At 54.2% G+C, this 14,828-nt stretch overlaps 1 protein-coding gene across 2 annotated transcripts in view; it reads left to right on the top strand.

The window, feature by feature from the left end:
• Positions 1-526: 526 nt before the first annotated feature.
• Positions 527-14,828, top strand: part of SLC13A3 (solute carrier family 13 member 3) — a 58,238-nt gene continuing 43,936 nt past the window's right edge. For both annotated transcript variants that reach the window (XM_040981370.1, XM_040981369.1), the window contains exon 1: positions 527-673. In XM_040981370.1, the coding sequence (XP_040837304.1) occupies positions 554-673 (120 nt within the window). In that variant the 5' untranslated portion in view covers positions 527-553. The remainder of the gene's footprint in view (positions 674-14,828) is intronic.

Below are 14,828 nucleotides of genomic sequence, written 5' to 3' on the forward strand. Positions count from 1 at the left end.
CACGCAAGGGACACAGCCCAGGGAGTGCACACCCGTTCATTTGTGCAAGAGGAACGAGAACGTTTCCCTGGGATCCATGGACGACTCACTGCCCTGTGCACCTGCTTTGGCTCGAACTGCGCTGAGCACGTCCCGCGCAAGCCTCGCGTCAGGCAGGTACATCGAGGCACAGTCGGCACAGCTGATCTGCGTCGGCAGAGCCAGATTTTGAATCCAGGAGATCCTAACAGAAGCCTTAATCCTCCCATAGTCCTTATGGCCCATTTCACAAGCGAGTAAACATTGGCGGGGAGAGGTTAAGCCAGCTGCCCCAGGCCGCCGCGATGCTTGACCCCAAGGCCACACCGCTTGGGTGGCTGTCTGGTCCTGGCCCCCTGGTTCCTGCGCTGAACTTTTCCCAGCCTCCCTGGCCTCCGGCACATGGTCCCAGGGAGGAGCGACCCCGAGGGCGGGCTTCACAGCGCAGTCCCCTCCCCGGACCCTCCTCCGGGCTTTAAGCCCACGCCAGCCCGGGAAGGCCAGTCCCGGGCGCGCTGCGCGGGCGATCGCGCTGATGGCGGCGCTGGCAGCGCTGGCAGCGCTGGCTAAGAAGGTGTGGAGCGTGCGGCGGCCGCTGGTGCTGCTGCTGGCGCCGCTCGCACTGCTGCCGGTGGTCTTCGCGCTCCCGCCCAAGGTAACGCCTCCTCTGCCGCTGCGCCGATCCCCGCGGAACCCTCTCTTCCTCCTAAGCCCCCGGTGCCAGATCGCCAAAGACCCAATCTACCCGGGTCCCACCATACCCCCTCCACCCTCTCTGCCTGTGCCTGCTCCCTCTTGCCCATTCCCTGCGACGCTGGGGACCCAGTGTCCCATCCTGCCTCACTTCTGCCAGAACGACTGCCCTTCAGAACTACTGTCTGTGTGCTTGGTGTCACAGCGACCGAATTCAATGAGTGCAGAGCTGTATGGCCTGGGTCAGGTCACTGGAGCTCTCTAAGGGTTGCTCATGAAAACCAGGGCTACTATAGTGCCTGCCCTAGCGGAACGAGGCAGTATATGTCCACATCCTGAACCAGGAAAGCAGGTGCAATGTGTAATGCACTTGAGCTGGTCTTCCCACCAGCTTCTCACGGGGAGGGGACAGCTGGAGCTTCCTCTGGGACACCACTGCATCCCATGTGCACCACTGGCCTTAACCCCTTTGGAGCCTTCTCCTCTTTGGGAAGCTCAGAGAAAGGAGTGACACAGTGAGTACTGGCAGAAGAACTGGATCCTAGACCCCTTGGAATCTGAAACCCTAACTTCTTTTGGACTCTCCAAAAAAAGCCACCTGCAGATCAGAGGGCTGCAGGCTGAGGTCGGGAAGATTGAGATGGAAGGAGTTGGAGTTGTAGGTTCCCCTTGGGGCTCTCACCTGTGCCCAGCCCCGTCTGGGCATTGAGGGCGGGCGCTAAGCTGGCAGAAACCTGCTGCAGCAGCTGGCGGGGAGGTAGTGAATGTCCACGAAAATAGAATAGGAGGTGTGATTGAGTGGCACATCATTCAGCATGGGGTCAGCTGAGACCAGGGCGAGCTGCCTGGAGGAAGGGTCCACCTGGGCCCAGGGAGGGAGTGAGGAGGCGGGAACAGCTAGTGTCAGGGACACCCAGAGCTGGGACACAGAAGTTTTATTACTATTTTTTCTTTCCTTCTTTTTGGTGTGACTTTATCCAAACTACTAGACTTTCTTGATATGAGAAAAACTATGAGTGCTAGAATGAGGCATTGGCCACCTTTCCAAAACTCCAGCTCCTCCCAGGCCGCTTACCAACCTCAGGACCTTGGACCTCTGTTCTTCTAGTCTCACGTTGTTGTCTGTAAACTGGGACAATCACTGTGCTGGCTTCTGGGAGTTGGTGAGAGAGGTGGATCAAAGTCGTCTGTCTGGAGGATGGATGGATGAGACTAGGCGGATTTGCTGTCCTCTGCCAGAGCTAGGCCTCATTCGAAGCATTGCTGTAGAACCACCCCCCAAACCGGGTCAGCTCAACTAATACACAGAAGACCAATCTCTGACATGGGGGTGGTGGAAGGAAGGAGGTGTTTGTTATAAGAGCTGGGCAGCTTCTACTTAATTCCCGGCCTTCCTGGGGAGTGAGGGTAATGGTTCTAATAGATTGAGAGGTGTGTGCTCCATTCACATCCAAGTTCCTGGTCGGTCTGTGGAGCTCGTGACCTTTCTCTGAGTGGTCAGGGATGCCCTGTTCATGGGGGAATGCACAATGGCCAGGTGGGCACCTGTGCGTCTGGAGCTACGTGCAGGTGGCAGTTATGTGCTACCTGGACCTGGAATTTGCCTACCCACACCAGCCCAGGACCACTCTGGCTATCAAGGTTCCTGTTGGAAAAGCAAAGGACTCCTTGAATCTGGTGATGAGGGCCAGCTGGGTCACTCCTTCAAGTCAGTGAATTCCTCTTGGTAGCGGACCAGCAAGAACATTGTGGTTTAAGGAGAACAGGCAAGAGGCTGGGTCCTGCTTTTATATCATGAGGGTGTGGTTTCTGTTCGGAAAGTGCCACAGAAAATGGGGTTCCCAAATGTTGAGAAAGAGGTACCAAAATATAAAAAGCAGTTAAGATGGCAGAAAAGATAGCCAAATGAGGCGGGGCTATATGGGTACATGTTTTGTGTGGGGTTTTTTTGTCGGTTTATTTATTTATTTTTAGGATGAAAGGGGAAAAGCAAATCTTTGTCCAGTTAGTAGGAATTTAGATGTATGCTTGATTATGGCAGAGGGGGAATAAATGACCCTCCTTGTTAGGTTGGGAGACATGTTTGAGAGGCTGTTAGTCCAGCCAAGGGTTTCCATCAGTCAGGGGAGAGCGTCTAATAGATCATTTCGATGGCCAGAGACCACCACATCCACTTGGGGGTGACTATGTATATGTGAGTGGTCACCTAGGGTCTACAGCACTGGGGTTTTAGACATCTTAGGGTGGAGGCTGGGAGAAAATGAGGTAAGGCAGAAGCTCCTTGCTCCTAGCATGTGTTAGACGTGTAACACAAGGCGCTCATCATGGCGGGTGTCAATGACTTCTGCTGCCTGGGTCAAGGTCAGGGTGGTCCAGGCAGTGCATTCCAAACATTCCTGGATGGGAGTGTCTGCTTGAGAAGGCAGGACTTCTGCAGGGTGGTCCTCACGGGAATCACTTCTGCTCCACCCAGCCAACACTCTTCTGCTCAGTGTACTGGCTGAGAGCTATGGGATGGAGTTAGTCTGGCCTGCTTCTAGTCCTGGACCCCCTTGGTCCTCCCTCTGCCTATGGAAACTCTGGTTGCTGTCCGTGCTTAAAGCAACAGTTCTGGCTTCCCAGAGCTGAGTAGGAACAAAGGAGGGACCTGTGGTTAAGCCAAGGTTCTAGCAGAAGGTGGCCTCTCGAAGGGACCGCAGCACCAGCTAGCTGACACTGCCTCTGAAATTTCATGTGTATGGCCACCTGGAATTTTATCACTTCCGGTCTGGAGAAAAGAGATGTAAGCAACTGATCACATGTAGGGGAGTCCAAAATAAAAGAATCTTCAGAGGACTCAGAAAAGCTATGTAAATTCAGAGGAGGTTTTCTAATTGAGAGGTAAACACAAGTTTGATAGAAAGGGTTTGACCATTAGGAGGGTGGGAAGGCCTGGCCAGGTGTATACAAGGCCCATCTGTTTCTTCTTGTGGGGGTACTGGAAGAACCATCACAAAGCAAGTGTGAACCTCCTTAGGGGAGTCATCCTGTTGACTCCCAATACCTGGCTAGACTAAGAATAGGGCTGGTCTGAATAGAACAGTGCAGAACAGGCAGTGTCTTTAGTGGAAGTTCACCTGTGATGTTACTGAACCTAAGCCCTCTCCCCTTCCATAACAATGGTTGTTTTGCATGCTGGGCAGAGTGAAGGGTGTTTTAGCTTGTGGCTTACAGCAGTCCCAGTCCAGGAGTCCTTCGACCCCCGGGGGGTTCCATTTCTAGTGGGGCCTGGCTCTTGGCGGAGCTGGCAGTGGTTTTTGAAAGCCGCTTCTCACGGGAAACTGTTCACAAACAGGTGCACTCTGAGGGTGCGCTGGCCTTGCTGCAGCTCCTCGATGACAGAATACGGGGTAAAGCCACATTCATGGGCCTCCTGCTGCCTACCTCACTCTTTTTCCTCCTGGTCTCTGGATAAGTGGACCCCAGAGGCAGCCTATAGAACATCAGCCAAGGGGATGCTCACTTCTACCCCTGAGTCTTCAGTGGACTGAGCTAGAAATCTGTGGCCATGGGCATCTTCTGCCAGCTTCACTGTGAGATAGGGCAGTGCTCATGGGGAGAGAGCCGTGTCCTTCCAGGTAGTATAAGGCTAGGTTGATCATCTAACCCGACCTATCTTTAGGTCTATAACTGTGAAATCAGATTGTAATGTAAGCTCTCACTTTGGCTATGCTGATAGTCTTCCATAATGTGGCCAGGCTAGTTGGTCTTTTACATTGTGACCTTGTATACATATAAGGCTAGCCATGCCTTTTATAAGATCTGGAAATCAAACTGTACATCCTGAGAGTTCTTCAGAGTAGATCACTTCCCATCTTAGAGTAAAGGAGAAATGAAGGAACAAGTCAAAACCCCATATTGCTAGGCCTCACCTCTCCTGGAACTCTTGAAAGTACGCAAATTAGAACTGCAAAACATCTTAGCATTACCATCTTCACTGATTCACCCAAGCAATGAACAGAGGGTGAAGAATACAGACACAGGGGCCATGCTCAGGGGCTACTTGTCCTCAGAGTCTGTCCACAGCAAGCCAGAGAGCAAGCAAGGTGTTGGGAGGCAAAGAGTGGGAGTGCTAAAGCAGCAGAAGCATGCACCTCCCTACCATGGGCCTTTATGGGGGCTTGTGAGGGGTGTGGTTACACAACAACATAATACCGCCCCCTCTCAGGTTCCAGGTGATGATAGGTGAACAGCACAGGAGGGAAGAAAGGACCAGGTAGGTGGGGGAAGTGTGGCTTTTAAGCTCCTGACCCTGAACTAGCTGCCCAAGACCACAGTGTTGTTAAGGCCAAGTTTTAGTACAAAGATAAATTCATTGCTTTTATCTCCCCCTTTGGGACTAACTTGTGTAAGGTTTTTAAGAGACTGGCCGGGGGCCAAGGAGGGAGTCTACTGAAATGACAAAATAGGAACCCGTGCCTTCACAAGGCGTCCCTCAAGAAAAGATGCACCCCAAGGTAGAACCCAGCTACAAGTCCTCTGAGAGAAGAACCAGTGGGCTAGTGAGAGGGAGTCCCCGGCTTAGACCAGCGTCCTGGGGCCCAGTCAGGACTTAGACCAGCATCCGGGGGCCTAGTCAGGACTTAGACCAGTGTCCCGGGGCCAAGTCATGGTGGACAAGGCCTTCCCCACACTGAGAAACTGAACAGTGCAATTGAGATGAACTGGCCCAACTGGATACCTAAAGAGAGGTGACCCAGAATGATCCCACAAAACTCAGGCCCTGCAAGGGGAGGGAAACTGACCACCAGTGTCACCCCAGTCCACTTGGGGTGACAAAGCATTCTCTTACCAATCCAGCGGGCTGAGAATCCAGTCCGGTGTTGCACACAGCTGTGAAATCTGGCAAAAATGCTAACTGTGACAAAGGAGGGGGACTAGTGGCTAAAGTCTGCCTTGCATGTGCCAGAATCCCGTATGGGCTCCACTTCCCATTCAGCTCCCCGCTTGTGGCCTGGAAAAGCAGTAGAGAAGGACCCAAAGCTTTGGGATCCTGTACCCACATGGGAAACCTGGAAGAAGCGCCTGGCTCTTGGCTTTGGATTGGTTCAATTCTGGGGGTTACAGCCACTTGGGGAGTGAATTAGGAAATGGAAAATCTTTCTCTCTATGTCTCCTTCTCTCTGTAAATCTTCATTTCCAATGGGAAAAAAAAAATCTTTAAAGAAAGGACTGGGAGTAAGGAGGTGAGAGAGCCCAAGGTGGTTCTCAACTCACTTGGGGAGTGGAGAGGCATTTCCAAGGTCCCATGTCCTTCTGATCACTGGCAAATCACCACCTCTCCACAAGGAGAGGCACTCGGTCAGAAATGATAGACAGAATACAGGGACAACAATGCCAGAGCAGCAGGTCAGGCAGTTAGCATCTGATGCCCACCTTGGGAGTTCTGAATCCCACCGAAATGTGGCCTTGGCCAGCGGTTCGCAGTCCTCACCAGACGTCCGTGGTCACAAGCTTTCATGGTCTCCTTCCAGAAAACCTGGAGATTGTAGGAAAGAAAAAGGCAAGAGATGGACAGGGTCCAACCATGTGAAATGACTTAGCTGGGGAGTCCTCCAGGAAGGTACAGGACACTTAGCAGTGGCCTTCACCCTGTTTGCCAGAACAACGAGGAAGGGTTCCCAGGAGGGATCTGCAGGTGGCTGGCCAAACATGAGGCCAGTCTTTCGCACCCTTCCCCACACGGGACACCAGATGTTGGGAAAGAGCCACAGAAACGGAAGAAGACACAGGCAGGGGATTCCCAGTGAAATGAAATTTATTAGAGATACATCCAAAGAGGGTGGCCATCTGCCCAGGCACGGATGGCGTGACCACGTGGCAAGGGGCCCAGACCTTCAGCAGCTGAGCTTTTTTATAGTTTGGGGTCTTAGGATGCCAAGATGATGGAGGAGTGAGTGAGGACAGGGACCGGCGTTTCCCTGAGGACAAGGAAATGCAGACTGGGGTGGGGCAGGTTGGACTGGTCTTCTGAGATGCAGTGTGTCGCTGCGTGAGCTTCTCTGTTTAGGATAGTAAGGGCACACGTTTCAGTTTCATTCCCAATACTCTGGCCCCTAGTGAGATGGTAAAAATGCAGCTTGAACCATCTACTGGCTAAGGGGGTCTCCTTAAGATAAATGATAGCACCAACTCCCTGCTCATGGCCTGGGAAAGCAGTGGAGGATGGCCCAAAGCCTTGGGACCCTGCACCTGTGTGGGAGCTCCTAGCTCCTGGATGCTAGCTCCTGGCTTCAGATCAGTTCTCCTCCCACCGATACAAGCACTTGGAGAGTGACAGCAGATGGAAGATCTTTCCCTCTGTCTTTCCTCTCTGTAAATCTGTCTTTCTGATACAAATAAATAAAAACAGAAGATACAGAGTTCAGCACAGGACTTGGGGAGGCTTGGAACCTTAACTTTCACTAGCTGCAGAGAACTGCGTATGTGCCACCTGGGGGGTGGTCAGGTAGAGGTGGGTGAGCCTACTGGCTCCATGCTTGACTCTTGCCCCTGCTAGGCACCATGCTAAGACTGAACCATCGTCCACTAGCTTAGGGGACTTGCACAAGGTCATAGCTGACCCAGCCGGAAGGCAGTCTGCGTTCCTGGCCACTGGATTGGCCCTGCTCTGGGAGAAGCATTCCTCTTCCCTCATTGTCCCTTGAAGTGGCTGACTCGCTGGAAGCCCCTCCCAGGAGCCTCAGGACTGCTCAGCATTCTCACCTGACACTGCCATGTGGCAGCAAGATGGCTGGGTCTGGGGCACTTTGTTCCCAGCCCCAAAGACAGCCCCCACTAAGGAGCTGTGTGGAAGTTCTGAAGCCACAGTGCAAGTCATTGGGTAACTTTAGGCTCCTAGATTCTTCTTGTGAAGTTGTAAATTACAGAAGAAGTTGGAGGTGTCAGTGCACCTGCCATTGGCCAGGTAGTTCTGCATGAGGGGCTGGCTTTCCAGCAAGGGGACATCTGCAGGCCACTGACACCTCCACCACTGAGATTCTAGGTGTCTGTGTGGCTGAGAGGGTCAGCTCCCTGGTACCTGTGCCAGGGCTGCTTGGCAAGCTGCTGTGTGGGGACGTTGGAGTCAGTGTGCAGAGCGGCCATGTGAGAAACAATCTTCGCATTATGTCCTCTGGCTCGGGAATGCTGTCAGCGGGATGCAGGGACACGGGATGCAGCCCTGGAATGCAGCTGCTGGAATTTCCACCCCAGCTCAGGCTCTCAAGAGCGCCTGATGCTCAGAAAGGCAGGACACAGAGGGACAGCCTCAGTGTCTTCCAAGGAGGGCCATGAAGGGGAATGGCCGTGGGCGGCCCCTGGGTGGGACTGGTATAACAGCCACATAAAGCTTACCCACCCCGTGTATGTGTGCAGAGGAGTCTTGGCCCCTCTCCTGTCTGTATCCACAGGGGCCCTGGGAGCCACAGTGGCCATCTGGCCAAGATGTTGTCTGGACTGTGGGTGTCCACGGGTGACTCTGGAGGAGGGAGAGTCAGGTGGCACTCTGGGCAGGGCAGCTCTGCCGTGGAATGCAGAGGATTTGCATTGCCCAAGGGGTCTGGAAGGGGTAAGGGCGGCCGTGTGCCCTTTTGCAGGACTGCATCAAGCCAAGCAGGGGTCCCTTTTGCTAACTTGCATAAAGACGTCCTTGCTGTGTTGGGGGCCTCCCAAGGGGTTGCTGATGGCATGGCTGTAAGGTCGGGGACTCAATGCCTTAAATGTGCCTACTTACTGAACAGGTGGTCATTGCAGGCTTGAATTCAAAGCTTTGGAGCCAAAACTGGATTCTCACTCCTCCTACTTTCTCTACTTGTGACCATGTGGGAGGCTCTGTACCTCTTTGGGCCTCCACAGCCACCACGGCCTTGGTATCATCCCCCTTCCTGGTCGCTGTCTGGGCTCAGTGGCATCACCCTGCCCTATGCTTACCCCAGTTCTTGTCAGCAAACTTCAGCATTCAAGGTGCGTCTCAGCTCTTCCATTTCACAAATGGGAGCACTCATTGCACCTCCTGGGCCCAGCCTGGACCTTGAGACCTGGGTCTGACTCTAGGTTGGAGGCTGAATTTCTGGGGCTCAGTATCCCCACCTGTGAAATGAACAGGAGTTGGGGGTGAACTCTCAGGCTTTCACAGAAGCCGTGAAGAGAATTGGGAAGCAGGAACCATGTGGAGCACAGCATATAGTTCATGTTTACTGTGATCATAGAGGGGCAGTATCTGCCCATGTCGACCCATGCTGCCCTCCGTGTCTTGGTCCCTGCGTGTCAGGATGCTTGCCACGGAGGGAGGTGGGGCACAGGGATGTTGAGCTGTGCTCACAGAGTCATTCAGCTGCTAACTCCCACTGCGGGCATCTACATCCTATTTTTACAACCCCTGCCCCTTGTTGGGAAGCCAGGGTGTCCAAGGCCCTGTGAATCTTCCTTGCTGGCAAGGGTTTCCCAGAACAAGCAGGAGGGTGGGTCCAATGCAGAGGATGGAGCGCCCCCTTTGGCCATGCACTGCCTGCAGCTTTCTGCTTGTGTGGTCTCACTGTGGATATGAGCTCCCCTCTGGCCTCTAGCCCAGCCAGCCATGTGGTTTGGAAAGAGCATCAACACTCGGCACCTGTTCCCCTGAATGAAAAGTGGACGTATCCGCAGTCCTTCCCTGGATGTTGTAATGATGTATGCATCACAGCATGCAGCTCAGAACAGGCGATGCCTGACAATCTGACCTTGGCACACTTTTTCCCCCTCTGGAGAGAAGTCTTTGGAGCTGATTTGGAGAGCAGGGGAGATACTTGTGGCATTTGTTGAGATGGGCAGCTCTGGGCCTCCGTGTCTGGATCTCGGTCAGCATTGCTGGGATAAAAGGAGTTGGTCTGTTGGAGGTTCCTAGTAGGCCCTGTGTGAGTGAGTGAGCAGTTGCAGTTACATCTCAAAGTGCAACAATTGCACTCGTTCGGGTTTCGCTCCCCCAATGAGGCACCAAGGCCCAGGAAGGGTGTGATTGGCTGAGGCCACACAGCACTGAGGTTGGAGCGGAAGTTTAGGATAGAGTGGGGGTGAGGATGGAGCAGGGGTGAGGCCACATGAGGATGAGGCCAGAGCACGGGTAAGGTCGTGTGGGGGTGAGGCCATGCATGGGTGAGGTTGTGCAGGGGTGAGGTTGTAGTGGGGATAAGGATGGAGCAAGGTGAGGACAGACAAGGTGGTCTTCCATGCTGCTGCTTTGGGCAGTGAACACCTGAGCCGAGGGCCCCTCATCAGGGCTGTCTTCTGGCAGTAGCTCATTTCCTCTCTGATTGGGGTAAGGGGTCAAGTTCTGATCCCAGCAGGCCCTCCACAAGGGATAAAGATGGATCCTACTTACTGAAGGCTGATTAGCAGCTCGGGGCCCTGCCAGGGCTGTCCCCACTCTCTGTCCCTGTTCCTGCCACTCTGGCCTTCCTGCTGGAACTTTAACATCCAAGCTGTGCTCATCCCAGGGCCTTTGCACTTGTGGGTTGCCCCCTGCCTGATTTATTGTTCCCTCAGACTTAATCCTTCACTTCCTCTTGATTCACTTCTCTCTTTCAAGTTCTTTCCTGTTCCGATTTGTACTTTTAGTTTAAAGCAAAAAATAGTAAACCTTTACGTGTTTTCTTCTTTAATATCTGACTTCTGCATCAGCATGATCACATCTGGCAATGCGTGTTCTGAGTTACACCTCTGTCAGTGTGCACAGTGTCCACAGGGGTGGGATTCCATTTTGGTCTTGCACGTGGTTGAATCCTTAGTGCCTGGCTTGTAGCAGGCTCTAGATAGGCATGTGTGAAGTGACAAAGTGCTCCCATCACCTGCTAAGTTCCTGGCGTGCACTTTGGCCTCCATTCTCGCCGTGCCCAACAAGGAGTTCTGTGATCACCCTAGCCTGCCCAGACAGGAGCCCAGTGCGAGGCAAGGAGACCCCTCCCTGCTCAGGTGACACTGGCAGATGTTGGCCCGGGGCCAGGCTCCAAAGCTGATTCCCAAACTCCTACTCTCTGTCGCCTCCCCTAGGTTCTTCGCCTCCTCCATAAAGATGCTGGTTCTGGGACTCATGTTGTGGTGCAGTGGGTTAAGCCTCAGCCTCTAATGCTGGCATTCCACATGAACACTGATTCGAGTCCCGACTGCTCTGCTTTGACTCCTGCTTCCTGCTAATGCACCTGGGAAAGCTGTGGAAGATGCTACAAGCACCTGCACCCACGTGGGAATAGATAAGGCCACTCTCCAAATCGGTTTCCTGTTTTATTTCCTTTGTGGCACTCACCCAAGTCTGCAGTGGTCATTTCTTTATTCAGTATCTGCCCATGAGGTTGTTAACCCCAGGGGGTCAGGGCCCCTGGCTCTGTCATCTTCCCTGCTCTGTCACAGAACAGATGCTCAGAACACACACCAAGTGAATGAATCCATCAGAACCTGGGTTCAGATTTTCTCTGAACTCAACATGCACTGTCACACTCTCGGTTTGTGTAATGTTTGCACTGGAATCTGCATCTCTAGTTCTTTTTTCAGCTGAAAGAATGGGGCCAGGGAGGGGGCCAGCAGACCAGGGAGGACCCTTCCCGGCCTCTCTCACCCAGGTGGCCCCAGGCCCTTCCCTGTGCCCCTCTGCACTCTCCTGCCCCCACCCCCGAGGGGGCACACAGACCCCTTGGCCTTAGACCTGTTTTATCTGAAGCCCAGCCAAGTTTCCACTTCACTGGACTTCCCGCCAGGTGTGCAAACAGGCCTGGGGTGTGGTGGGGAGCGGGCTTGAGTTTCCTGACCCAACCCCACAGGACAGCACCCTCTAACTGAGCCACAGTACCCTAGCTGGGGTCGGGGGGTGGCAGGAGGTCTGCAAGGAAGAGTCGCCCTTTGCATCCATGAGCAAGGCACCAAGGGTCACCCGTCCCTCTCTAAGCCTTCATTTCCTCTTCTGTAAAATGGGCCCAAAGGGGTACCTCCTGGGGGCTGCTACCCAGCAAGTGCACAGTAATGGTTCGTGTTCTTGCTCTCAGCTGCCAACAGGGATACCACCTTTCTGCTTCATCGAAGTTCACGTGTAGGGCAACCACTAGGGATGTGCCCGTGGCAGTGGGGCACCCCCACATGGAGCCTCCTTATGATCCCAGCTGTATAAACACTGGAAGAGGACTGGGAGGGTAGCACACCCCTGTCCTGCTGACCAGCTGCAGGAGAGGGAGTGCTGTGTGTCCCTTAGGCAGTGTTCTTCATGGGAACCCTAGAGGCAGAGAGGAGTCTGATTTCCAGCATCCTCAGATCCCCTTCAGCAAACTGAAGTTTGCAGGGGAAGGTGTCAAGTTTGTTAATATCCCAGGCTGTGTGCCTTCTCCATGGCCTCACCTCTTCCCCTGAGAGATCCCAAGGGACAACTATAGCCTGCACCTCTCAGGGGCTTCCTTGGGGGCGGGCGTGGTTCTAAGTGCTGAACACACACAAGTTAGCTTGCTGATGCACAGCACAACTTGGGGGAGTGGGGAGCAGTGGTGCTATTAGTTATGTGTTTGTGGAGGGAGAAACTGAGGCACAGCTGTGCTTCTGCCCCATGTAAGCCCCCAGGAACTGAAAGTAACAGAGTTGAGATAGAAGTACCAAGGTCTGTGTTCTCAGCCAGGCTACAGAACCTGGGGTGATGGGCCCATTTTACAGATGAGGAGGCTGAAGCTCAGAGAGGGGATGCTGTGCTCAGTATTGCACAGCCATTGAGAACCCAGGGCTGCCTTGAGGGAAAACCTCTGCTCCATGGTGGTTCCAAGGCAGCCAAGGAGGAAGGGAATGTTTGCACTGCACTGATCAGGAGGGCATCCGGGAAGGCTTCCCAGAGTGGGGACCACTGGTCCAGATGCAGCAGGAGGAGGAGAGAGAGTGTCCCAGGAGCCTCCTCTGAAGGTTGGGTTTGAGGGAGACTTGAGGCAACGTGAGCCAGTGGGGGGCAGGAGTTTAGGCTGGGCTGCCTGGCTTCCAGTCCAGGTTTTTTAATCCTCTGTGTGACTCTGGGATGGTTGCATAGCTCTTCGTCCCTCAGTGTCTGCATCCGATGAAAGGGGTTTGACGATGACAGACGCAGCTCATGCAAAGCTGGAAATCGGACTGGTGGCTCCCTGTGGCTCAGTCTGTGGAGCTCCTGCCGGGGTCAGGGGCTCCCAAGCAGTCTTGCTCCCCGCCAGAACTCAGCATTATCTGGGAAGGATTCTTTTAAATGCTTATTTATTTTTGTTTTTAAGTGGCAGAAAAAGAGACAGGCAGCAAGCTCTTACATTCAGTCCCAAATACTTGCAACAACCTGGACTGGGCTGAGGAGAAGCCAGGAGCCAGGAGCCAGGCGCCAGGTGCCAGGAGCTCCATTCAGGTCTTCACGAGGGTGACAGGGACCCAAGTTCCCGAGCCTCCACCTGCAGAGAGCTGGATCAGAAGCAGAGCAGCCTGGACTGGAACCTCGCTCTGACATGGGATGTGGGAGTCCCAAGAGGCAGCTTAACACACTGCGCCACAGCACCTGCCTCTGGGGATAATTCTGATCCTTATACCTGGGTAGGAAGTCGTTTCCTTTGACCTCAATCCCAATCCTCAGAAGCCCCATGGGGCAACTATGGTCAGGAGTCCCATTTTACTGTGTGGGGAAACTTAGGCCAAGATGGAGGAGGGGCTAGCACATGGCCAGGCAGCCGAGGGTCTTGCTGGCAGGAGATGCTTTGGAAATGGTAGATGGGTCTCCTGCGTTCCCCAAGAGCCCTGGTCACTGCAAGGCCAGCCCCAGGCCCTGTTGCCCGAGCTCTGCCCTTGGCCTCATGCACTGGACACTGCCTCCCTCTCTCTCTCTCTCTGCTGGGAAATAAAAGCAGGCCTTGTTTGTTGCCACCCACTGCCCTGCTGGTCCCTGTGGCTCTGACCAGGCTTCTGCACCTTCCTCTCTTGTCTGCCTCCCCACAAACCCCCGACCCTGGCTCTGGGGAGGGAAGAAAATTTCTCCTGCTCCTTAACTACTTCCTGCCCCTTTCTGGAGCAAGCTGGAAGCAGCAGATACCTGAGGAGGAAGGTGATGGACAGACAGCACGGGGTCCAGGAGCAAAGTACAGGGGTTCACTGAGGGTAGGCTGGGGTGAGGGGCGCTGCTGACACTAATGATTGTAGTCATGGGATGTCCTGGCCCGAGGGACCCTGCTGGGGTGCCCAGCCTGTGGCCCGTCTCTTCCTCCAGCTGGGGTTTGGGTGGCGAGCATGAAAGACCCAATGCTGTGTCTTGCTCCTGACACTGTGAAACCTGCATGCCCTCCTGGCCTTGGCTTAACTTCTCAAGGAGATGCCTGCTTCGCCTGGGCCAATGACCACACCCTCCCCCAGAGTCACTCTTTGGGGTGAGGGCGTTGTGAGAGCAGCTCCCTGAGCGCTAGTCTCCTACTTCCTGCCTGTGAAACCTCGGGCTAGGAACTTATCCTCTGTGTCTCAAAATGAGAACACAGCCCTGACGTATTTGTCTTACCTGGGTTGTGAAGACTGGTTTGTGTACTTAGTGCCTAGGGTTGTGCCTGATGCACGGTAGGTGCTGGGTGTCTATGGGTTCCTGCTGTTGGCAGGCCTAGCACTGTCACTTGCATTGTGGGTGAGCCTAGGAGGCTGGGAGTGGGCACAGGCTTGGTGGGGGATGAGAGTGGGCACATGCTTGGGATGGGCCTCCTCTTCCCCTCAGTCTCTGTGTGGTTGCCAGGGCCTGGAATCCCTACTTTATCCCATTAAATGGAATAAAATTTGTTTGGGGGCTGCAGGGGAGGCTAATTGAGACCAAGCTGTTCATAGGAAGCCCCCAGGAAGTGCCCCTCTTATTCCTGAGCTTGGCTCGGCTCCTGGAGTCCCAGCGTCCTGAGAAGTGAGGGGCTGGGGGCCCTGACGGGGGCTTCTCGGGGCGGGTCAGCTTCCTCTCATTCAACTCACCAGGCTCTCAAGATGCCTGGGGAGAGGTTGGTAGGATCGCACCAGCGGAGAATTGAGATATTAGGGGCAGGCAGACCCCCTCGCCACCCCCCAGAAGCAGTGGCACCATGAAATGTGGGCTTGGGTGACCCAGGAGGGACCCAGGCTTGGCCACA

The sequence above is a fragment of the Ochotona curzoniae genome, unplaced genomic scaffold, assembly GCF_017591425.1.
Source record: "Ochotona curzoniae isolate NIBS_2020 unplaced genomic scaffold, NIBS_Ocur_1.0 contig_3520, whole genome shotgun sequence".
NCBI classification, from domain to species: Eukaryota; Metazoa; Chordata; class Mammalia; order Lagomorpha; family Ochotonidae; genus Ochotona; species Ochotona curzoniae.